General features: G+C 37.5%; 1 protein-coding gene and 1 long non-coding RNA gene across 2 annotated transcripts in view; both read left to right on the top strand.

Moving 5' to 3' along the window:
- The first annotated feature begins 393 nt into the window (after positions 1-393).
- On the top strand, positions 394-9,141 carry LOC136405122 (uncharacterized). The gene is made up of 3 exons (XR_010751469.1): positions 394-475; positions 2,254-2,322; positions 8,749-9,141. It is a non-coding gene; the product is annotated as an uncharacterized lncRNA (long non-coding RNA).
- A 34-nt stretch (positions 9,142-9,175) lies between these two features.
- The window catches only part of MUC7 (mucin 7, secreted), a 103,766-nt gene continuing 85,712 nt past the window's right edge, over positions 9,176-27,229 (top strand). Inside the window, exons 1-5 of the mRNA XM_066386538.1 lie at positions 9,176-9,228; positions 9,284-9,300; positions 9,353-11,328; positions 13,238-13,422; positions 13,956-14,040. Of these exons, the coding sequence (XP_066242635.1) occupies positions 9,176-9,228; positions 9,284-9,300; positions 9,353-11,328; positions 13,238-13,422; positions 13,956-14,040 (2,316 nt within the window). The remainder of the gene's footprint in view (positions 9,229-9,283; positions 9,301-9,352; positions 11,329-13,237; positions 13,423-13,955; positions 14,041-27,229) is intronic.

A 27,229-nucleotide genomic window follows, 5' to 3' on the forward strand; every position in this document is an offset into this window, starting at 1 on the left:
CATATGACTAGACAGGAAAAATCTCAGGAACCCACACTACTTTACAGCAATGGTTCTCAAACAAGATTATGTTTTGTGAACACTACAGGGCAGTTTTCAAAATACTGTGCCTGTTTTCTTGTCCAGGTAATTTTAATGTCAAGTTTGAAAACCACTGCACTAGACCATACTGTGTGCTTTCTCAAAGTCTGCTGGACAGTGATTGGATCACAGTTCTGTGGACAAAGTTGCCAAACTGGCAACTGCAACTGTCATTTCTTTGTTTCGGTAAAGAAAACCCAAAAGAGTACCTTCCATCAACCTTTCTCTAGACTCCAATAAAAATCCACTTGAAGATATTTAAGAAGGAAGATCTTTCAGTGCAAGTTCTTTTTCTTCTTGCATTTTCAAACTGTGGCTATGTAAACTGGCTATCTGGCAAAAGTAAGATTATAAACAACAGTTTGGTTTTTCCAAAGAAGAATCTCCAGCCAGGGTATGTATTAGAAATATAGATGTAAAGATTTTGACTTTGAAGTTTAAATTTTTGCTCATATTCTTGTTCTCACATGTGATAAAATATAATGAATATTATTCAGCCTTTAAAAAGAGAAAAATCATTCATTTGCAAGAACACTAAAGAAACAAGGGAGCATTTTGCTAAGGAGAATAAGCCAGGCAGAAGGAGGCAAATATTGCATGCATGCTTTTACTTACATGTAAAATCTAAAATAAAAAAAAAAGTAATCAAACTCTTGGAGGGCAGAAAAGTAGTTGCCAGAGGCTGTAGCTGGGGACATAGAGTTTATTTAGTAAAAGGTACAAATTTCCCCAATTATAATATGAATAAAGTCTGAGAATCTAATGTATAACATAGAGACTGTAGTTGAAAACACAGTATTGTATAATTGAAATTTGCTAAGAGAGTAGAACTGAAATGTTCTTACCTAAAAATACAGGAAAAGAGTAAATATGTGAAGTTATATATGTTAATTAAGTCACTGAAGGTAATCTTTTCACAATATATACAAATATCAACTCACCACATTGTACCCTTTAGATAATCTCACAATTTTATTTGTCAATTATACCTCAGTAAAGCTGAAAAAAAAATAGAAATAGCCATGTTACCTAAAAAAACTTAGGTGAATTTTAAGAAAAAATATTGTGTAAAGATCACCAAATCTTTAACATTTCTGAAAGAGTGTGTCAGGAAGAACAATCATGTTGAATGGTTGCACAATTTGCATCCAGTTTCATAATCTATTCACTCTTTTCTCTGGATATATTTGGTTTCTAAAGCAATTAAACTCATGGGTAGAAGGGTTTTGAAGACACATAAATATAGATATTCATTTTTTCTGTTTTTATTTGAATTGGGTATTTTATGTGTTTTTAAATGCTCTTCCAAGACAGCATATTTTAAAAAGGACTTTTAAGGGGGTGGTCTCATGAGCATGCCCCTAGAGAATCTGTGGACCTCTCTTCTATGTCATTTCCAAAGATGGTGCAGATGATTAAGATGCCATACTGACTCTATGATGGTGATTAAACTTTGCTTTCCCAGAGCACAGGTTACCATGTACTTGTGATAAACATGCTGAAAATTATAACCAAATTAAGGACAAAACCTCTTTTTTTCTTACTTTAGTCACAGGTAGACAATAGTTTGCTTTTGGGAATCACTTGGGATAAATAGGGCAATAGTACTTTAGTAGATTGATGTTAAAGGAAAGATACATGGTGCACAATTCTTTCCCCTGCAGATAAATCTAACTGAGGACTTATATTTTTTCCTTTTAAAAAATATTTTTATTAAAAAATTAGGTTTTATAATAGTTCAGTCACGTTGAAACTATATAGATCATGAATCTACAGAAATCTATAAGTTTTGACTAATTTTAACAAATATTCTCAAAAGAACAACCGAATTAATTATGTCTATTCAAACTGGTTACCATGGGAGTCTACAAGAATTTTCCCAAAAGAAAGCTTTGATTTTTTAAAATAGATTTAAAAAATTATCTGGAATTACCTTCCATAAAATGCAAGTCCCATCATTTTGTTGTAAACAATCTAAAATATAACAATATTACCATGCAGATATGTTTCTTTCTTTCCCCAAGATTCAAGCATATATATTAAGAGAGTGCTGTGTTCTTCTTTTGTATATTATGTAGCATGTACTGGAATCCTTTCTAAATTTTTATTTTAAGTTAAGAAAAATAATGTTATAAATTTCATTAATCACTGGCAATTTTGTCCTACTTTCAGGGGCAACCTTAAAAAATGAAAAACTTCACTTTCATCTTCAGCCTCTTGGCTCTTATTGCATGTTTCATGGTAAGTTCCCCCAGTCCTAAATTTTCTTGATATACTTTGTATTAATTATAACATCAAAGTTTAGATACCAATGATGTCTTCCTTCTTTATATAACTTCTTGATACTATATAACAATATAATAATATAGTGTCAAGATGTCGATAGGTACAGACTTGTTCCTACTTTCTTTTTACTTTCTCTTTTATATATGACTCTGGTCAGTGTTGGGAGCATAGGGGTTTTAGAAAGGTAGAATCTGGGAAAGCTCTCTCTTATCTAAGAACATCTCTTTTTCTTCTTTTCTTTTTCAAAAGCACTACAATCAAATTATCAGAAAAATATTATTGAAGCTTATAAATGTTTTAAGGCAATAAGAAATGGGAAAATAGAAAGTTCAAGATAAATTTTCTGAAAGGAAAAACAATACATCATATCACTGATTGTACAATTATTTTTATTAAAAATATTTGTAAAGACTTAAAAATTAGAAAGCCTTTATGATTTCTAAAAACACACTGGCTACAGTTAACAAGATTTTGTTAATTGAATGAAGAGTAAAGTTCTACTTTACTGTTTATTCTTTATATTTTCACTCAAGGAAAAAGAAAAACTTTAAAAAAAAATAAAAGGTCATTCACTCTAAAAACATTTTCATTGAAACTTTTGAAAAGCATCTGGTAGGCTCCAAAATATATAATTCAAAGAAGGAAGTGATAAGTTCCATAGCCAAAAACATCAATAGATTAATATGAACTTCAGAGAAAGAACAGTTACCCTACTGTATGTTGGTACTGAGGTGGGAGTGAGGAGAGTATATTTTATTTTTAATAATTACTGACAATCCGCAGGGTGCTGACCCTAGTGTTGAATGACACAAAAGGTCCCAATGTTCAGAATTAAGAATTCAGAATTAAGAGCTTCATAGTTTGATTTTCTGAGAGAAAGTGTTTAGGAATTCATCAACATTGCACAATGAACAAATACATGTCAATAGAAACTAGCAATAATAATATAAGTAAATAAAGTAGAATTATTATTCTGGTACATTTAATGACACCTATATAAATATTCTTGGACAAGTGGCTCATTTTCATTGAGCTCAGTTTCTCATCTATTATTTTGAAGTAGAACAATATTTCATTTCACGAGATATCTGTATCAGAAATACCTGACCTAATTATTTAGAATGTATGTTTTCAGTCCATATCCCAAAACAAACAAACAAAACCACCTGGCTTTTGCTTAAGAACCTGCGTTCTAGAATATTCTTAGCATGTCGAAGTTTAAGATCATTCAAATACCTTTTTTCTTAATTAACTTCTTATACTATTTTGTTATAATTACATGAGGTGTATAAAAAATTAAGGTAAATTCAACTGAAATCAATACACTAAAGGAAATTTTTTTTTTATTTTTTATTTTATTTTTTTTTTCTGAAGCTGGAAACGGAGAGAGACAGTCAGACAGACTCCCGCATGCGCCCAACCGGGACCGGCACGCCCACCAGGGGCGATGCTCTGCCCACCAGGGGGCAATGCTCTGCCCCTCTGGGGCGTCGCTCTGCCGCAACCAGAGCCACTCTAGCGCCTGGGGCAGAGGCCAAGGAGCCATCCCCAGCGCCTGGGCCATCTTTGCTCCAATGGAGTCTTGGCTGCGGGAGGGGAAGAGAGAGACAGAGAGGAAGGAGGGGGGGTGGAGAAGCAAATGGGCGCTTCTCCTATGTGCCCTGGCCGGGAATCGAACCCGGGTCCCCCGCCCTCCAGACCGACGCTCTACCGCTGAGCCAACCGGCCAGGGCGAAAAATTATTAGGTCAGTAATTATAATTAATTATCAAATATATCATGCCAAAATGAACTATTTTTTTCACCAATATGTAACAATATGTATAACACATATGTTGTAATAAATATGGCTTCACTGACCTCATCAATAAACTTTGCTTCAGACTTTCTAGAAATGTTGGCATTAGAAGACAAAGGAAGTTTCCTAGACAAACAAACCAAAAATGTTAGGAAAATGTTATCTAACTTTGTTTCGTAGAGCAATTTTCAGAGACAATAACAAGAAAACAGTATTTCTGTTCCCTTCCTACCTTCTGTTTTATATTGACAATAGGCAACATCTAAGGAGCCTTATACAAAGCATCCATCTTGAAGATTCTTATAAATTGATGGCACATTTCTGTTCCAGAAGCCTGAACTGCAAGACTAATAATGCAACTTAAAAAAAAAATTCTTCTGGTTCATAAAATAATAGAATCCCATTTATATAAGAAGCAGAGAGTTTTATGTCATTTAAAAAACCCATAAATTTGGTACGTGGATTTTCTCATATTAGAGTTAAACTTTGCTGAAGGCCTGGCAGGCCAGTGGGGTACTTGGGACGCACCGACACGTAGCACGGAGCAGAAAACGAGGAGCCTCGATAGTGAAGCGCATGAGTGAATGCGCTCCTGTGTAGTTGACCGCATGACTAACGAACAGGTTTCTGACTCATACTGCTAACTCACGCCAGTTTATAAGATATCTAGGTGGGGTAAACTAAGCTCCAAGACAAAGGGTCTGTTTTTAACAAGAGATATCTGCCAGAGCATCGTATTCTGGCCACTAAAGTGCTTGAAAAAAAGCAGTCAGTCTGGCAATTCTAATCTCAAACAAAAAGCAGAAAAAAGTAAAAGACTGTAAGAAAAAAACAGTGATAAAGAATTAGCATAAATGAATCAAAGCCTTAGTCAGAACTGAATACTCTCTAAGCAGTTATCAAATAACATTGGCCAGCTGGTATTTTTAAAATTCCACAAATTCTAACAGGCACACAAATCACCTGAGCGTTTTTATATAAATGCAGATTCTGACCCAATACACTGGCATGACATCCAGGAATTCACATTATTTTTAATAAGCACTCAGGTAATGCTTGATGTTGGTGCTCTTGGTCTCTGCTAACATTTTGAATAGCAAGACTTTGGCCAACAGAAGACATAAAGCCAAACTGAGGGAAAAAATGAGAACTTCTAAGTATTTGATCCTTCCAGATATCCTCAAGGGAAGATCTTTATGCTCCTGACCTTGTGCAAGGAAGGAATTAGCCGTCCATTTGAGTAGGGCATATTTCTGCTTATCACTAATTCATGTAATCCATTCACCTCAAATTATATATTGAACACCTGCTATCTACCAAGCACTATTCTAGATGTTGGATAAATGGCAGTGAGCAAAACACACAAAACCTTAGTAACACCATGGTGCTTATATGCAATGCAGAAAAGGGAAGACGGAGTGTTGAATGTTAAGGAGGACTGGGGGTGGGGAACAGAACAAGTTTGCAATGTTAGATAGGATAGCCAGGTAGACATTTGATGAAAAACCTGAGGAGGTGGGAAAGCAAACCATGCAAGCGGAGAAAGCAGATGTCAAAATCTGGAAGAGGGGCCTGCCTGGCTGGCATGAGGAACAGGTTAGTAGGCCTGGTACAGAGGGAGAGAGGAAGACAGGCTCAGGAAGGAGACCAGAGGGAGGGAGGAAGGCTGGATAGCATAAATTCTCATGAGCCTTTGACTGGCTTGGGCTTTGACTCAGTGATGTGCAAAACCAGTGCCTGAGTCAGAGCACACAGCCTTGGAAAGAGTCTCTCCCCACTCACCCTCACTTCCCATATTCAGTGAGGTTTGTCAAAAATGAACTTCTAAAATATCCTAACAGTACCCATAAATATTTATTTAATGATGCTCATTGATAATGGTGTAATAGTGATATAAAAACTTGATAAATATGATCTCTGACTTCAAAGGGCTTAAATCTGTCTGAGAATATGGGATAAATTGGCAATAACAGTCAGGAGTTCACAAAACTTTTCCAAATATTTCCAGGCAGTAAATACTTTAGACTTTGTGGGCCATACGGTTTTTTCACCAACTAATCAACTCAGCCAGTGGAGAACAAAAGCAGCCACAATAAACAACTGAATATGACTGTGTTCCAGTAAAATGTGTTTTACCAAAGCAAGCAAGCTGCACTTGGCCCAACGGTCTTAGTTTGCCAACTCCTGAGCTACAGAGCCGATTACCAAGGCAACAGGGCGTGTAAACGCCTAAATACTTCATTTATAAAATAGTCATAAGACTAATTAAACATTATTAAGAAGTTTACAAAAAGTAACATTAAGTTTTACTGACAATCAAAATAGGCCCGAGTCTAAGCTAAATTCTTTATGTATTTTCAAGTCAATGCTTATATTTGTAAAACAGATTAAGTTGTGTGATGGGGATAGAGTCCAGATTAAATAACAAATAGGATATTAGGAAGTAGAAACAGAAAATCTACTCTAGCCTTCCCCAATATCTGGCTAAGAATGGAAACCGATGACCTAGTGATAACAGTGCAAGGGTAGACTAGGTGTGGCCAATGGGCGACTTCAGGGTATGAGATGTAAGTTGTTATTACATAGACTGAGATCATAGAGCCAGGAATAAAAAGAGGTTAAAGGGAAAAATAATAATTAAGAGAGGAAAGGCCCTGGTGAGGAAGAGGAGATTGATCCTTACAGAACACAGGTGAAGAAGTTTATTGTAAATGGTGAGCATAGCGGAGCAACCAAACAGTACCGCGATTGGCCCACCATGAAAGCTGGAACGCCCACTAGTGGGCGGGAGGGACCAGGTTGACCAGCACTGCAAAAGTGGGTGGTTTTTATAAAAAGGTTCACCATCACGGTCCTAGGGGGTGAACGGAATAGCGGTAGAGAAGGAGCATGAATGTTTAGAAGATAGCCTTTAGGGGAATTACTGGATATGCACAGATGAGGTATAGCTTTGTGGTATCCTCTAGCAATGTTCACCAGCCTGGAAATAAAAACTGAGAAAATAGTTTGTATACAGTTAACCTAAAAGTTTGATGTTTCCTTAAGTCAATGTGGCTAAAAGACAAAGGCAAGAAGTTGAAGGTTGCAAGAGAGTGACTAGAGTCTTGCACCTTCCTGAAACTTCAGTTCAAACTGGTGCTGTGACTGTTTCTAGAATAAGATTTGTATTTTCCTGACCCTGCTCATTTGCTTACAACATTCATTAATTTGAAATCCTTATTTCTACTCTTTATTTAAGCCACATTTCAAATTCTATCAGTTCTACTAGACAATCTTTAATCTTCTCTTTTTCCAAAAATAAACTTTCCCTCCAAATTGTTATGACATCTGTAATTGTTTGCACATTTGTCAGTTATTTTTTGAACTGCTACCATATCTACAAGCCACATTTTATATACTCAATTGCAGAGTACAAAATAGCTTCAATTTAAATTGAGTCCTTAACCTTATTTATCATGTCTAAGCACGTTACATAGATTATATGTAATCCTATCAACTAATATATAAGATAAGAATTATTTGTAGAACTATTTTAGAAATAAGGAGACATACGCAGAGAGAGTGTAAGCATCTCTGCTAGCTTGCTATTGCAGAAAGATGGCTCTGGCAATTGAGAACTCCAGTGTCATTGTCTTAACCAACACACTTTACTACTTCTTACAGACTTTTTGTTGTATTTCTTTGGATTGTAGTTTGGGATTGGGGGGCGAGTATCATTTCAGCTAGATTTCAAACTTATATAAGGATTTATATCTTAAATATGTTTCCTTTAATCCCTAAAAGATGGGTTGTATATAATACTTTCTCAATGAACATTACATAATTAGTTAATGGTTCAGATCCTGGAATCTCACTGATTTCTTGGAATGAGGAGTTAGAAAGAACATTCCCAGGTAGTTCCATTGCCTTTCAGAACATTTGGTCCTATGCAAAATATCCACAAGGACATTTGGTCCATGCCAAAAGATTTTTGGAATTTAGTTTTGTCCAAACCATCCACACCTAGGGAATGTCCCTGAGTAAAAACAGACCATAAGACCTATTTATACTTTTGGTTTACAGGATTAATACATTTAAAAAGGCTCATGCCTTATTGGTTCAATAATTGTGTTGTGGTTGCATTGCCAACAATAACCTTTCTCATCATGGGAGCCTAGCTGGTCATGGCAAATGGTGTGAGATAGATGGGTCGGCATGGACCAAATGTCTCTGTAGACATGTTGAAGAAAATGAAATGTATGCTAGTCATTTCACTGGAGCATTTATTTCCATTTGAACCAACTTCTAAAGTATCCTTTTTCATTAGGCAATCAAGGTAATTTCGTCCCCTCTAAAACCATTAGGTCAGAGAGTAAGGTGTCTTTTATTTCGTTTTGTTTTTGCATTTCATATAACCCTACTTTTTATTGAGTACTCTGAGTTCCAGAAGGAAAGGAAATATTTAGTATTTTATTCTTTCTTTTAACTTATTTTTAGTGAAATATATGACTGTATGACTTTTTAAAGTACATATACTGTTTGAACTTTAAGAGATCAAATTTAAAACCTTGGTTTTTTGTTTCTCTTTGGTTTTTATCACCACAGTCCAGTGATGGACACAGAGGTCCCAGGAGACCATACGGACCTGTCCAGCTGCCACAACCCCAGCTACCCCACCAAAGGGTTCCACCACACCCAGGATTTATTCTACCACCTCCTCCTTTTCGTCCACCATGGAACGTTCTTCGTCCTTTTCCTCCTCCCTTTCGACCAGGGTTCATTCCATCTCAACCCCTTCCACTGAATCCTCAGAGACCACTCTTTCCAGGTTATCCATACTTTCCTTTCCCACAAGGACCATACCCTCCAAGACCTAATAGTGTGCCAAGACCCTTATATCCTTTCCTTCCTGATCCTTATCACCCCCACTTTAAACCTCCAACTGCAAGTAAAACAACCACCACATCTAAACCCACAACCACTACCACTACAAAACCCACCACCACTACAACAGAATCCACCACAACAGCAGATGACACCACTCTCACAGAATTCACCACCCCTGCAGAACCCACCACCACCACAGCAATCACCACCCCTGAAGCACCCACCACCACCACAGCAATCACCACCCCTGAAGAACGCACCACCACCACAGCAATCACCACCCCTGAAGAACCCACCATCACAGCAATCACCACCCCTGAAGAACCCACCACCACAGCAATCACCACCCCTGAAGAACCCACCATCACAGCAATCACCACCCCTGAAGAACCCACCACCACCACAGCAATCACCACCCCTGAAGAACCCACCACCACCACAGCAATCACCACCCCTGAAGAACCCACCACCACCACAGCAATCACCACCCCTGAAGCACCCACCACCATCACAGCAATCACCACCCCTGAAGAACCCACCACTACCACAGCAATCACCACCCCTGAAGAACCCACCACCACAGCAATCACCACCCCTGAAGAACCCACCACCACCATAGTAATCACTACCCCTGAAGAACCCACCACCACCACAGCAATCACCACCCCCGAAGAACCCACCATCACCAAAGCAATCGCGACCCCTGAAGAACCCACCACCACCACAGCAATCACTACCCCTGAAGAACCCACCACCACCACAGCAATCACCACCCCTGAAGAACCCACCACCACCACAGCAATCACCACCCCTGACGAACCCACCACCACCACAGCAATCACCACTCCTGAAGAACCCACCACCACCACAGCAATCACCACCCCTGAAGAACCCACGACCACCACAGCAATCACCACCCCTGAAGAACCCACCACCACCACAGCAATCACCACCCCCGAAGAACCCACCATCACCAAAGCAATCGCGACCCCTGAAGAACCCACCACCACCACAGCAATCACTACCCCTGAAGAACCCACCACCACCACAGCAATCACCACCCCTGAAGAACCCACCACCACCATAGTAATCACCACCCCTGAAGAACCCACCACCACCACAGCAATCACTACCCCTGAAGAACCCACCACCACAGCAATCACCACCCCTGAAGAACCCACCACCACCACAGCAATCACTACCCCTGAAGAACCCACCACCACCACAGCAATCACCAACCCTGAAGAACCCACCACCACCATAGTAATCACCACCCCTGAAGAACCCACCACCACCACAGCAATCACCACCCCTGAAGAACCCACCACCACCACAGCAATCACTACCCCTGAAGCACCCACCACCACCACAGCAATCACCACCCCTGAAGAACCCACCACCACCACAGCAATCACTACCCCTGAAGAACCCACCACCACAGCAATCACCACCCCTGAAGAACCCACCACCACCACAGCAATCACTACCCCTGAAGAACCCACCACCACCACAGCAATCACCACCCCTGAAGAACCCACCACCACCACAGCAATCACCACCCCTGAAGAACCCACCACCACCACAGCAATCACTACCCCTGAAGAACCCACCACCACCACAGCAATCACCACCCCTGAAGAACCCACCACCACCACAGCAATCACTACCCCTGAAGAACCCACCACCACCACAATAATCACCACCTCTGTAGAACCCACTACCACCACTACTTTTGCCGAACTGTCCACCACCATTTACACAGAAACCACCACCACAACAATCATCACCACCCCTGCAGAACCCACCCCCACAGAAACTGCCACCACCCCTGCAGAAACTACCACATCAACAATCACCACTGCTGCAGAACCCACCACCACAGCAACAATCACCATCACTTCCACAGAACCTACTACAACAAAAAGCATTAACACTTCAGTAGAACCCACCACCACAACAGCAAGCACCACAATTTCCACAGAACTGCCCACAACAGCCACCATCACTTCCACAGAAGTTACCACAATACCCATCACCACTTTCACTGAACCCACTACAGTAGCTACCAGCATCACGCCAAGAGAAGCTACCTCCACAACAGCCATTATCAGTTCCACAGAACCAACTGTGACAACCACCAGCAGCATTTCCACAGAACCAGTCATTACCACGACAGAAGGCACCACCTCCTCAACAGTAGCTACCGCTGCATCAACAGACCTCAGTGCCACAACAACAGCAACAGCCACAGCATCTACAATGGCTACTACTCAAATTACCACTAGCCCTCCCTCCACTGTATTGTTCAGCACCACTATCCAAGTGACAACTCCCAATCAAACCACATCAAGCGGTAGAACTTGGAAGCAACTGTGGGATAGATTCCTTTCAATGTTTGGTTGAATACAAAAGAAATGATATTTTCCAAACTTCTCTGAGCTCTTAGGAAAAATGAATTTCAATTATTTCAATAGAACCACTCCTGATCTAACTAGCATACCAAATCAATAAAGTACTATTTCAGCAACAATATGCACCTATTGTTTCATGATGACTACCATTCTATCTTATATTTTATTACCTACCAACAGCTCATTAGTCAGTTTTCCAGAAGAGAACACAGAAATACTATTTTTTTAAAAAAGATATTTAATACAGAATTTACTTAAAGAGAGTGGGCAGGATTAAGTAAACCTACAGGGAATGTTGAGGCATTCAGGGTCTAGCACAGTGGAGCTGGTACTGTGTCTAGGTTTTCTGGGCAGAAGGATCAAATACCAGTACCAGAGCCTGAATGAGGTTGGGGACAGTGGACAAAAGACTACCCAGTGGGACCTGTGGCTGAGAAGGGATGTAACTACTACAGGATAATGCAGCACGGAGACAGCAGGGTAGAGGCCCTACCTCTCTCCTTCTCCTTCTCCTGCTGCTTTCATCACTGGGCTCCAACCAAAATCTCAAGGCCAGGGAGCCATGGAATTAAGTTTGTGTGGTCGTCCTCCCCTGGTAAACAGTTAAGCAGAAAAGGCTGCATTGCTACTAAGAAACTGGTTCAGCATCTTGAAGCCAAATAAGTAGGCAAGGAAACATATGAGAGTTCCTGGCATCCTGCACAGAAAGGGGAAGGGATGGCAGCAGGATAAACTATGAAATTATATCACTTTTAGTGCCTTTTCCTGGAAATGCACATATCTATGGGGAACTAGGTAATTAAAATATAAACAGAAACATAATACAATTGAAAAGAAATATGAAATAAAGTTTAAATGGAAATAATATATACATAAATAAATCGATATAAAAACAAAATAAACATATATTAAGAACTTTAGAGATGGCCTCTTAAGTATATAGCAGAACAACTAATATAAAACATTAAATACTATCTTAACCCTTTGAGCAGTATGAAAGTTCATGTACGTCCTCATCCTTCCTGACCATCTAGAGTACAATCCATTTATTTTTAAAATGTGCTAGGCAACATTAAAATAAGGCAAATGTATGTTCTTCTTGTTTCTATAAATTAGTTATCAAACATGATTTTAAGTTAATGAAACTGTAATTGGAACTAATTTTATTTTTTGGAAAAAAAACTCACTCCCAGGGGTCAGTGAGCATGAAAAAACTCACTACTCAAAGGGTTAATAAATTGACTATTTTACCTCCTTCAAAATATCTCTCAAATTATATAATCAGTTTGTATAATGATGATGTCATTGATTCATTCATTTCTGGGTAAAAAGTCCATTCTATCTATTCTAGAAATCTAAACATCTGAATGAGGCATGAAGCAGCATTTGATTTACTTTATTAAAGCATAATTAACATGAATTCTGATTATAGCAGAAAATTACTTTTCAGAATGCAACCAGAAAACACAGTTACAGCCTTACTTGTGCATAATCAGCCTAATAATACCAGCCAGGTATGTTTCTGTCACTTCAAAATTTTGTCTCTGACTCTTGTTCTTTGATTCTTTTACACAAAAAGATTGCAGCAACTCTGTATGGCATATAAGAAAAGTCAGAGTTATATGTATTTGTATCTATGTTTATGTGGCCTTTTAAGAAGAGCTCTAAACAGCTCTAAGATACTACATCCCAGATTTCCTCAATGTCCTTGTCAGGTGTCCTCACCATAATCTGGTTTCTAAACTTTTATGCTGCTTACACATTACAAATAAACCCATATGCCGCTAATTTTCCAGCATGAAGCTATCAGAGTTTCTGGCATGATACTGGACTTTTTCTGGATAACATACCAGAACAACGAACAATGCAATCAAACTCTGTGGTTTGATTCCACAAACATCTTCAAAAGTACCAAGGACGTTGTAAGTGATCTCAGCAGTGCCCTACTGAGGATTAACATCTCCCAAATCACAAAAGTTTTGTATGTCTTACAAACCACCCTTGTGCAACTTGGGATATTGTAGCTGCACCCCTGATTAAGCTGCTAAATACCACACTATATATGGGTGGACCAAACATCTGGACCTACTTGGCCAGGTAACAGAACCAAGAATTTTTGCTGCCAAAACCAAACTATAGACCTTCTATACCAGCTCTTCTGCAATCTGTTCTGCTCTCACAGATTGACAGGAAGTATGGATACTGACTAAAATCATGAAATATTTCAGATCCTAGAAATTATAGATTTCACTTTAACCTGGACTATAAACCACACTGGTCTTTTTATTTTATGTGACAATATAGCGTATAAAGGGTTCCCATCTAAATGCTTAGAATGATATGGACTTGGATACCAAGGTCCATCTGTCCCCTAAACACTCTGCCTTAAATGCCACCCAAATTACAAATTTGGGCTCTTTTTTTCCTAAGTTGTGTCACAACAACATGTCTGTCAAGAAATTGTAGAAAATCCACTAGTGAGTTCTTTTCAGCATTGAGGGTCTTATTCCTCAGATTTGGAGATTATGAACCGGAAAAAGTGATCTTGAATCCCTTCATGGTAGTAGAACAAGAGTTCAATACCACTATGGAAATTTGGGTAAGATCCCAACCCAAAGTTAACAGCTTAGCCTTTGTTGTACTCCCATTTCCTCATAGCCTGGATATACTGAGAGCCTAGCAAAGAGGAGCCTGTGCAATCAGGGATGAAGAATGTGGCTTCTGTGTAAACCAAATGGGACCTATAGCATCTAATTCAATAAAAGAATGGATTAATATTTTCCACTCAATAAATAAAGACAAAGACATTGTCTTGGACTGACCTATTCCCAGAAATGGGAGGTGGTTTACTAGGCTACATGAAAATATGTTCCAGTTTGTCCTTTTCTGTTTGTTCATCCTCGTTATATTTTATTTCTCTCTTTGTAGATCTTTTACCAGTCAACTTTTAACCCATTTTCTCTCTCTACAGCCTCCAGCCCAGCTTCTAATAAAGAAAATTTCCAGGGAACTTTTAGAGGAGGAAATTTTTAGGGTTTAAGACAGGCTTCCCCAAATTATCCCATAATGACATATTGATTACTTTAAATTAAAATTCCTTGAGAAGCAGCTGGTGCCAGAAGAGTGTCTTGACCATCCCTTGTTTCATTTAATGAGAGAAATAAACCTCCCACATAAAAGATGTCCTCCCCACACCTGGAAGCCACCCCTTACTACTAGAGTTCGACAGCTCAGAGCTGAAAATTCCTTTTCATCAAATCTTACTGCCTCTTTTCTATTGTGCTACTTGGTTTAAATTCTTCATTAATAAATACCCAAATCTTGCTTAGATTCCTTTCTAATATTCTTTGTCCAATAAATTTCTCAAAAAATTACTGTTTCTTTGTCAAAAAGAATAAAAGTACCTAATTCTCTCATTTCTTTGGACCTCACGCTGTGATCTGAGCATCTTACTGTGATTCCTCCACCCACAGGTATTAAATTGGATTTTCTCCTGTTAATCTAGACTTGTGTCAACTTCATTATTTTATTACTAGTCCAGCCATAAAAACTAAAGAAGGGCTGTGAGGGGGTTCTCCCCCTTCTCAGCATTGGGTACTGAGTCAAAGCATGCCTGCATTCTGTAAAACGGAGCCCCTTCTGAGAGGGTCTGTACTCTCAGCTGGCATCATAAAGTGTTCGGCAAGCCTTTCCACAGTCCTGGTTGACTACCCGCTTCTCTGCCAAGGAGTATGTAGTGAGAAGAATAAATTCAACATGCATGAACTCATTCCATAATCTTTTCCTGGGAAATAAAACATTTTTCTTTTTCTTTCAATTTTATTTTGTCTTGATTTCAGGTATACAGCTTAGTGATTGATTAGACAACCATTTTTTACATAGTATACCCTCGATATATCTAGTATCTCAACTAGCACCATACATAGTTATTACAATATTAATGACTAGAGGGAAATGAAATTTTTGATCTGAGATAAATTGTGGTAGAATACTACTAGAGAATATAGCATCCTGTAAGTCCATAGTTTGGGGCTATAGCAGAAGTATCATGGAAGGAAAGGCAAATTCATATTCAGGGGGGGTGTTGGCTCCAATGCAGGCTTTTCTCCTCAATGGGTAGGGTACAATTTAGTCAATGTGATATGAAGGGTCCAGAAAATGTTTCTCAAAAAGGCATTGGTTATGCCTGATGAAGTGGTGGTGCAGTAGATAGAGTATTGGCCTAGGATGCTGAGGACCCAGGTTTGAAATCTCGAGGTCAGCAGCTTGCGTGCAGGTTCATCCCTTGAGCGCGGGCCCATCAGTTTAAGTGTATGGTCTCTGGCTTGAGCATGAGATCAGACACATGACCTCATGGTTGCGAGGTTGAGGCTAAAGGTTGCTGGCTTGAGCCCAAGGTTACTAGTTTGAGCAAGGGGTCTCTGGCTGTAGCCCCCCAGTCAAGGCACATATGAAAAAGCAATCAATGAATAACTAAGGTGCCGCAACTATGAGTTGATGCTTCTCATCTCTCTCCTTTCCTGTCTGTCTGTTTCTCTCTCTCTTTTTTTTTCCCCCTCTCTCTCTCACACAAAAGTATTGGTCATTTGTACACAGAATCTATTTTCTTCAAGAAATCTAGTTCTCACTATAATTTTGCTGTTGTTTCATAGAATATCTTCATTTGCCACGTTTTTTATCATTGGATCTACTGAATCTTAAAAGGCCCAAGCTACCATCGGCTGGTACTATACTCTGAACTTTCTATAGTTTCTTCTTGTTTTAGCCCCCACTCAGAACTGGCAGCTTGATGTGTTACTTGGTAAACTGAGACCAGGGGCAGCTCATTCAAATATGTGTTGAAATTTTGACAAACATTTACTAATCACATGAGTCAGACTTTAATATGGCAATTTTATTTAATCTTCAGAAAAATTCTATCAAGTAGAATTAGACTATCTTATTCTATAAATGACAGTGTTGACACACATGTGATCGACTAGTTGTCCATACAACATACTGCTAAACAGAGATGGGAGCTGGGATTCCCATCAAGCTACTTTACTTCATTCCACACATACACCACTAAACTACACTATAACAAATGGCTTTATATTTATATTTTCTGACTGCAACTCAAAGACATATCATTTCCATTTAACCAAATTTATCCACATATATAACCATCCAATAATTCTGGAAAAATACCGGCATGTAATACAATCTGATATTTTCTTTTCTATTCTGTCTATTTGTTAAATTCTCTTTGAAACTCTCTAAATTGATATAACAGATTGCTAATGGGTTGCACTATACTTCAGTAAGTGCTATCATAAGAAATGTATGCTAATTTAGTTAAGCTGTTATAATACAGTTGGATTTGAGAAACAAAATAACACAGTGAAAAATTTCAAGCTCTGAATTGTGTCAAATTTAAAGTTAATTCCTATCTTAAGTATTTGGTCAAGCTTAAATACATTAATTGACTTCCTACAGTTCAATTTCTAATCAGTAATCTAGCAATAATACAAACTTCAAGGGTTTTGTAAGAATTAATGATCTAATCCACATGAAGTGATTATCACAGTCTAGGACATGGTAAGAACTCAACAAATTATAGCTGTGAGAGAATAAACGATAACATTAAATACATAGCATAGAATAGTTTTTTTCTCAACTGAATAAAATGGTATTTCTTATATGTGTAAATTTCTCAGTATCTGGATTTATTTAAAATATAGTATTATCTGATTTACTATATCCATTTACCACAAAGTTATGTAATTTTTCATACCTACCATCTTTGATTAGGCTAGTATATATTGGATCCATTCATATTTTTCATATAATGGAGATAACACCACATACTTACAGAATGCACCATATCTTGGAGTATTTTCCTTACCCTTTAAGTAGCTATCCATTAGCTACAAGAAAACTTGTTAAGAATTTCTGTGTTTTATATATTTTAAGTAAATCAAAAGCCTGTTTAAAGTAGCTTTAAATAAAATTATATCTAAATATTAAAATAAGATTAAGAAAATATAAAGACCCTGTTTCCTACTATGAGATCTTTCTTCTTACTTCCAAAATCAAGACAAGGTATTTATTTTAGTTATTTCCTTTCCCATTCTTTAATATCCTTCTTCCCTAATAAGTCAACTTTTACTGTGTACATGTCTGTCCTGACACATACGCCTAGACATGTGGAAACTCCAGAATCCACTCTATTGTATAGCAGTGGTTCTCAAACATGGTTTCATTTTGTGATCACTGCAGGGGAGTTTTAAAAATATATTTACTAGTCTTTCTGCCCAGTAGATTCCATTAAAATGGTCTGAGATAAGGCCTAAGAATTGAGAATTTTATAAAAAGGCTGCCCGGTAATTTTAATATGCAGTCGAGTTTAAAAAACACTGTATTGGACTCCTCTGTGTGCTTTCCCAAAGCCTGTTAGATAGTGATTGGATCACAGTTCTATGGATATAGTTGCCAAACTGGCAACTGCAATGGTCATTTCTTTGTTTAAGTAAAGATAATCAACCCAGAAGAGTACTTTCCCTCAACCATTCTCTTTAACTCCAATAAAAATCCAGACACAGGTATTTAAGAAGGGATTTTTTTTCTGTGCAACTTCCTGAATTTTCAAACTGTGGCTATGTAAACTACCTGGCAAAAGTAAGATTAAATAACAGTTTGATTGTTTCAACGAAGAATCGCCTGCCTGGGTACGTACTTAGAGGTATAGATGTAAAAAATTTTACTTTGAAATTCTAACGTTTGCTCATATTCTCAAATTTGTCATTTTCACAGTATGATATAATAGAATATTATTCAGCATTTAAAAAGAAAGAAATCCTGTCATATGCAACAGTATGTATGAACCTAGAGAGCATTATGCTAGTAAAATAAGCCAAATACTGCATGGTATTACTTATATGTAGAATTAAAACAACAGAGTCAAACTCAGAGAAACAAGGATAGAGAAATGGTTTACAGGGGCTGGGAGTGGGGAAACAGGGAGGGGTTGGTAAAAGGGTACAAATTTTAGTTATAATATGAATAAGGTCTCAGGATCCAATGTATAAATCTATACTACAATGACTATAGTTGATAACACTGTATTGTATAATTGAAATTCACTAAGAAAGTAAAACTTAAATAAAGTTTAAGTAAATCTCACCAAAAAATAAAGAAAAAAGAATAAATAATCTGCTCACAAAAATTAGGGAATGTTTTATAGCTTCATATTCCTTTTGAAATATCCCCTAAGTTTTGTGAGCAGTATATGTGAGGTGATGTATGTGTTAATTAACTCAGAAGAATCTTCTCACAATAGATACATACATCAAGTCATCATAATGGACCTTTGAAATAATCTTACAATATTATTTGCCAATTATACCTCAATAAAGCTGAAGAAAAAAATAGAAAAAGTCATGCTGCCTAAAATACTTGTGTTTTTTTAAGAAAAAAAATATATTGCCAGTAGTAAAGCTCGTCGCATCTATAACATTTCTGAAATTGTATCATGAAGAACATTTGTGTGGACTGGTTGCACAATTTACATCCAATTCCATAATCTAGTGACTCTTTTCTGCTGATATAGTTGAATGGAATCTAAAGTCAATTATGAGTTGAAGAGTCTTAAAGAGGCATAGACTTGCATTTCTGCTGGTTTTGTCTGAGTTGGGTTAATTTTTTATGTGTTTTTAAAAGATCTTCAAAAAGAGCATATTAAAAAAGGCACCTTAAGGGGGTGGCCTTATGAGCATAACACTATAGAATCTGTGAATCTCTTGTCTTATGCTATTTTTAAAGCTAGTACAGATGATTAGACATCACACTGACCCCAAGGTAATCTGTTAGTATGACAGCGCTTGAGCTTTGCTTTCTCTGAGCATAGGTTGCCATGTACTTGTGATATATTGCTGAAATCTATAACCAAATTAAAGACAAAACCTTTTTTTCTTAATTCAGTCATTGATGGAAAACAATTCATTTTTGGGAATCACTTGGGAAAAATAATATCAGGGTAATAATACCTTATTAAATTAATGTTAAAGGAAAGATATATGTTGTACAATTCTTTGTTCTTTAGATAAATCTAACAGAGAAATTACAATTTTTTAAAATAATTTTATCTCATTGTACTTTTGATTTGCATTCCCTAATAGCTACTGAATCAAAGCATCTTTTCACATCTCTATTGGTCATTTGTATGTGTTCTTGGGAGAAGGCTCTGTTCAGGTCTTCTGCCCATTTTTTAACTGGATTGTTTGGTTGGTTGTTTTTTTGTTGTTGTTATTGTGTTGCATGAGTTTTTTATATATTTTAGATATTATCTCTTTATCAAGAATGTTGTTTGCAAACATCTCCTCTCATTTGCTTAGTTGTCTTTTCGTTTTGCAGTTTTTTACTTTGATATAATCCCACTCATTCATTTTTGCTTTTACTTCCTTGAATTATTAGGTCAAATTCATAAAATCTTTTCTAAGACCAAGGTTCATAGCTATTACCTATGTTTTCCTGTGTGTAATTTATTGTTCAGATCTTATATATAGATCTTTGATCCATTTTGTCTTAATTTTTGTGTATGTTCACAAATAGCAGTCTGGTTTCATTCTTTTGTATGTGACTTTTCAGTTTCTTAGCACCATTTATTGGGAGGCTTTCTTTTCCCCACTGTATGTTTATGGTTCCTTTGTTGAAAATTGTTTGCCCGTATACATGTAGATTTATTTCTGGGCTCTGTTTCATTGGTATGCATGTTGGTTTGTATATTAATACTATGTGGGTAAAGGGAGCAAAATATATGATTGCTGAAGGAGATATGATTTTTGGGTAGTGAACACACATATAATATACAAATTATATATTATAGAACTGTACACTTGCAATTGACATAATTTTATTAACCAATGTCACCTTAATAAATCAAAAATAAATAAATAAAATAACTGTCCTGTCAAAAGAAAAGTCATATATTAATAAAGTATTTGAATTTCTCTGGAAAAAAATAATTGTGTTGAGAAGTTACTTTGTACAATGGTACAATCACAGTAACACTATCCAGGTCATTAATTTACAGGGATTTATATAATTTGACTAATTATAACAAACTTATTAAAAGTAACCCAAATAAATTATTTCTCTCCAATGCAGTCACCACTGGAGGCCAAAACTTTTCCATAAATGCTTTTATTTTCAAAATTTATTTGAAAATAATATAGAATTACATTTCATAAATACAAAACAAATCCATTTTGTTATGTCATTTTGTTAGAGAACATCACAAACGTAACAATATTGCTATGCATATATGCTTCTTTCTTTCCCCAAAACTTCAAGAGTATCTTTAAAAAGCTGTTGTGCTTTTCCATTGTCACATTACATAATATGTACTAGAATCCTTTCTAAATTTTTATTTTAAATTAAGAAAAGTAATGTTATCAATTTTACTAACTCTGAGCAATATTGTCCTGCTTTCAGGGGCAACATTAAAAAATGAAAAAAATCGCTTTAATCATCAGTCTGTTGGCATGTTTCATGGTAAGTTCCCAGCCCTAAATATTCTTGATATAATTTTTTTTTGTATTTTTCTTAAGTTGGAAACGGGGAAGCAGTCAGAAAGGAGAGGGGGAGGGGTGGAGAAGCAGGCGCTTCTCCTGTGTGCCCTGGATGGAAATCGAACCCGGGACTCCTGCATGCCAGGCTAACGCTCTACCATTGAGTCAACTGGCCAGGGCAATATAATTTTAATTATAACTTAAAACAGCCTGACCAGGCGGTGGTGCAGTGGATAGAGCGTCAGAATGGGATGTGGAGGATCCAGGTTAGAAATCCCGAGGTCACCATCTTGAGCACTGGCTCATCTCGAATGAACAAGGCTAGCCAGCTTGAGCCCAAGGTCACTGGCTTGAGCAGGGGTCACTTGCTCTGCTATAGCCCCCTGGTCAAGGCACATATGAGAAAGCAACCAATGAACAACTAAGGTGCCACAACGAAGAATTGATGTATCTCATCTCTCTCCCTTCTTGTCTGTCTGTCCCTATCTGTTCCTCTCTGTGTCTCTCTGTCTCTGTGACAAAAGAAAAAAAACACTTCTAACAAAATTTTGATACTAATGATGTCCTCCTTCTTTATGTAACAACATTGTGTCAAGATGTTGATCACTATAGACCTGTTGTTATTTTCCTTTTTCTTTCTCTTTTACATATGACTCTCTGGTCAGCACTGTGGGCATGAAGGGATAGAGTGCAGGTAGAATCAGGGGGAGGTATTTCTAATTAGAAATATCTCTTTCTTTGTTTTCTTTTTCAAAAGAACAGCAGTCAAACTGTCAGAAAAAAATATCATTGAACCATACTACATATTTTAAGGTTACAGGAAATTTAAAAAAAAAGATAAGTTCAATATAAACTTTCTAAAAGGACTGCATGATTCATCAATGTTACACAATCTTGGAAAATACAATCATTTTTATGAAAAGATTTGCAAAAACTTTAAAATTAGATAGCTTGTCTAATGCCTAAAAACACACTGCTTACAGCTAAAGTGTTCCTGTTAACTGGCTGGAGAGTAAAGGATTACTTTACTCCATCCTTTACTTTTTCAGTTAAGAAAAATAAAAACAGAAAGGTCATTCACTCAAGAAATACTTTTATTCAAACTTTTGAAAAGCATCTGGTAGACTCCAAAATATATATTGCAAGGAAGGAAGTAATAAGTTCCATAGCCGAAAATATCAACAGAAAAATACGAATCTCAGAAAAAACTTGTGCCCTAATGTATGTTGATACTGGAGTGGGAGTTAGGAGAGTTTACACTGTGTGCTAGGAGGGTTAGATCACTCGAAAAATCCCAATGTTGAATTCAAAATTGGGCGCTTCATAGGTTAAGCCTTCATTTGATAGTACTTGCCTGAGGGAAAATGTTTAGGAATCCATCTACATTACACAATGAACAAATGTCAACATTTGTCATCAGACACATAAGTAATACAAGCAGATAAAATAGAATTATTATACTAGTTCACTTAATGACATCTGTATAAATATTCGTAGACAAGTGATGTGTTTTCACTGAGCTCATATTCTCATTTATAATATGATGTTGAAGTGGAAAACATTTCATTCCATAAGATATCTGTATCAGAAAGAACGGATTTAATTTTTACAGTGTATATTTTCAGACCCAATTCTAGAACTGAAAAATAATAAAAATCTGGCTTTTTGGTCTGGGGAAACTGCATTCCAGAAGATTCTATGCATGCTGAGGTTTGAGCCCACTCAAATACATTTTCTTGAAATCAATTTCTTATACTATTGTGTTATAATTGCATAAGGTCTATAATAATGATTTCAAGGTAAATTCAACGGAAATCAATACATCAAATGAAAAATACTTATATCAATGATTATAATTATCAAATTTATCATGCTGGAATAAACCACTGTTTTGGAAGCATTCCCCTATATATTGTGCAAAATATGACACTTCTGGCCACATTAATATATTTTGCTTCACACATTACAAACATGTTAATAGATTAGAAGATAAAGTAAGTTCCATGAACAAACAAAGTTGAGAAAGTTAGGTAAAATGTTGTCTAACTTTGTTGACTAGAGCAATTTTCAGAGACAATAATAGAGAAAATGGTATCTTTGTTCCCCCTCCAATGACCTCATATTTCATACTGACAATCTGCACCTTCTAAACAGCCTTATACAAAGCATCTATCTTGATTCTTACAAATTAATGGCACATTTCTGTTCCAGAAGCCTGAATTGGAAGACTAATGCAACTTAAGAAAAATTTTTTCTAGTTCAGAAAATTATAGAATTCCATTTATAAAAGAAGCAGAGGATTCTATGTCTTTTAAAAAAAAAAAAAGCAGTGAATTTAGTACATTGATTTTTCTCACATGAGAGGTAAATCTTGCAAAACCCCTGAAAGGTCAGACAGGTACTTAAGAAGCTCCAACATGGGGCACAGAGCAGCAAACAAGGAGCCTCAATAATGAAATGAATGAGTGAGTGGGCTTCTGTGTAGTTGATTCCTTCACTAACGAATAGGTTCTGATGCCATTTTATTAAAAGAATGCCATGAGACCTTGGGATGGATTATCAGCCACATCGAAGCTCAGGAACAAAGGGTCTATAATTGATTACATGTCTGCCAGGTACACAGACAGGATGGTAAGGGCAGCACCTCTGTCAACAATTGCCCTTCTAACACAGAGAATCCTTTGTTTGCAGCACAATCCGCTCTGGTTAAACTGTCAGCCTGGCAGTTCCTAATCCCTAAGAACAAAGGGTAGAAATTTTTTTAAAAAGTAAGAAGAATTTACTAAAAATATACCAAAACCCTTAGTATAAGTCAAACTGACTGTAAACAGTTATCAAAAAAAACTAGACTAGTCAGTAGTTCTCAAAACTTTAAAAACATAATAGAATTGTATACAAATGAAGATTTGGATCTAATAAATCTGCATGGGCCTAGAAATCTACATTTTTTTACCAGCTCTCCAGTGATACTAAAGCTGCTGGTCTGCAAACAATATTTTGAATAGCAAGGTCCTGGTCAGTGGAGGCCATAAAACCAAACAGCAAAACTAGGACTCAAGTATTCCTTCTGCTCAAATGGCCTCAAGTGAAGAGACTTAGGGTCCTTACCTTGTGCAAGGAAGGAATTAGCTGTCAATTCGAGTTGGGTAATTGCTGTTTATCACTAATTCATTTAATGTATTTAGCTCAAAATATATATTGAACACCTGCTATCTACCAAGCACTATTTTAGATGTTGGATAAATGGCAGTGAGCAAAACACACAAAACCTTAGTAACACCATGGTGCTTATATGCAATGCAGAAAAGGGAAGACGGAATGTTGAATGTTAAGGAGGACTGGGGGTGGGGAACAGAACAAGTTTGCAATGTTAGATAGGATAGCCAGGTAGACATTTGATGAAAGACCTGAGGAGGTGAGAAAGCAAACCATGCAAGCAGAGAAAGCAGATGTCAAAATCTGGAAGAGGGGCCTGCCTGCCTGGCACGAGGAACAGGTTAGTAGGCCTGGTACAGAGGGAGAGGGGGAGACAGGCTCAGGAAGGAGACCAGAGGGAGGGAGGAAGGCTGGATAGCATAAAGTCTCATGAGCCTTTGACTGGCTTGGGCTTTGACTCAGTGATGTGCAAAACCAGTGCCTGAGTCAGAGCACACAGCCTTGGAAAGAGTCTCTCCCCACTCACCCTCACTTCCCATATTCAGTGACGTTTGTCAAAAACAAACTTCTAAAATATCCCAAAAGCATCCAAAAATATTTATTTAATGCTGTCCATTAATAATGGTGTAACAGAGATATACAAAATTGATAAATATGATCTCTGGCTTCCGGGACTTAAATCTGTTTGAAGATACAGGACAGGTTGGTAATAATAACCAGTATGAGGATTAACAAACTTTCTGAACAGTGCCAGATAGTAAATAGTTTAGACTTTGTTGTCCATTATGGTTTCTTCATCAACTGATCAATTCAGCCAATAGAGCTCAAAAGCATCCATAATAAAAAAATAGGTATGGATGGTTGTGTTCCAATAAAACTTTATTTAACAAAGCAAGGAAGCTGCAATTGGCCAACAGCTTTAGTTTATCAACTTCTGAGCTACGGAGGCAATTACCAAGGCAACAGGACATGTAAAAGCCTAAATACTTCTTTTATCAAATAATCATAAGATTAACTCAGCATTATTAAGGAGTTTACAAAAAGTAATATTTAAGGTTCATTGAGTATCTGTATACACCAAATTCTATACTTTCATTCATTCATATAAAAACTTTTTGAGGAGCCTGACCAGGTGGTGATGCAGTGGATAGAGCATTAGACTGGGACATGGAGGACTCAGATTTGAAACCCGAGGTCACTGGCTTGAGCACAGGGTCACTGACTTGAGTGTGGGGTCATAGATATTAACCATGGTAGCTGGCTTGAGCCCAACGGTCAGTGGTTTGAATGAAGCCTTAGGTCACTGGCTTGAAGCCCAAGGTTGCTGGCTTGAGGAAGGGGCCACTCTCTCTGTGATAGCCTTCCCACACTTACATCAAGGCACATATGAGGAAGCAGTCGATGAACAACTAAGGTGCTGCAACAAAGAATTGATGCTTCTCATCTCACTCCCTTTCTGTCTGTTTATTCCTTATCTGTTCCTCTCTCTGTCTCTCTCTCTGTCTTTGTCACACACACAAAAAAAAACACTTATGAGGTAAATATTGTAATGTTTTCTGTTTTATAGATGAAGGAACTAATGAATAGAAAAGTTAAATAATATACCCAAATTCACACATCTTGTGAATGGAGAAGCCAGTCTTTAATCTGCCTTAAACTGGGTCCATATATTCTGCTTTGTGTTTTATTAATTGGATGAACAGAAATCCAGCATGTTATAAAATTAACTGGTGCACTAGATCTTACTTCTTTCTCCTGTGCAAAGAGGTTCTCCCTGCAATTAGCTACTCTAAATATAGTAATAATCAGTTTCTCCCTTTGTCTATTGGTTATCCCCAAACATAAAAACATTGGTAAACTCACCTGCATATTTTGTTTTATTTTGTTTTTAATTCTGCACTGATCTTGTATCACCCACATATTACTATAGAACACCTTGAAAGGGGGTCCTCAGGTTATGACAGCCTTGACATATGTTGTTTTTTCTTTTTCTTTTTATTTTTTTTTGTATTTTTCCAAAATTAGAAGCAGTCAGACAGACTCCCACTGTGCCCGACTGGGATCTACCCGGCATGCTCACCAGTGGGCGATGCTCTGCCCCTCTGGGGCATTGCTCCATTGCGGCCAGAGCCATTCTAGTGCTTGAGGGAGAGGTCATAGAGCCATCCTCAGCACTGGGCCAACTTTGCTCCAGTGGACCCTTGGCTGAGGGAGAGGAAGAGAGAAATAGAGAGAAAGAACTGGGGGAAGAGTGGAGAAGCAGATGGGCGCTTCTCCTGTACGCCCTGACCAGGAATCAAAGCCAGGACTTCCACACGCCAGGCCAATGCTCTACCGCTGAGCCAACAGGCCAGGGCCCTCAACATACGATGTTTTGAGTTTACAACGTTCACTCTCATAAAAACTTAAAAATATTGAGACTTGAGTGTTACAGCTTATGCAGTTAGCATCAATCACACAGACTACGTGGGCAGCCTAGTTTGGTTGCACACAGCAGAAGAAGACACAGTAACGCAGCATATGAGTGAGGAAATTGGCATCCCCCAGTACGCTTACCTATGCCATTTTGGACTGTTAAAAGTACAAGTGTTCCATTTGTATTAGGCTAGGGTGTGTTTCGACTTACACCAAAATTCAGGTTATGTCACTGTCATAGGAATGGAACTGCGTGGTAACCCGAGGATCCCCTGTACATATTTATTTCTTCTCCAATTCTCTCTTAAACTTACTCCATGACAACTTTGCCCACATTTTTTCATTAAACTACTCTTATCAATTTGTATTTCAAATGACCATGCACAATGGTCAGTTTTCAGTCCTCATTAATAGCCATGTTTAAATGCCATTTGGCATGATCACTATCCTACTTAAAAACGAGTTATTTTTACATGATGGAATATTAACGACTGTGAAAAAGAATAGAATCTTACATTTTTCAATGGCCTGGATGGACCTGGAGATTATTATGCTAATAGTTAGATTGCTATAGTAGAAAGATTGGTTCTAGCAATCCAGAGCCGTTGACTTAACCAACACAGTAGACTGCCTCCTGCAGACTTTATATTGTATTGTCTTAGATTGTAA

Source organism: Saccopteryx leptura, chromosome 5, assembly GCF_036850995.1.
Source record: "Saccopteryx leptura isolate mSacLep1 chromosome 5, mSacLep1_pri_phased_curated, whole genome shotgun sequence".
Taxonomy (NCBI): domain Eukaryota; kingdom Metazoa; phylum Chordata; class Mammalia; order Chiroptera; family Emballonuridae; genus Saccopteryx; species Saccopteryx leptura.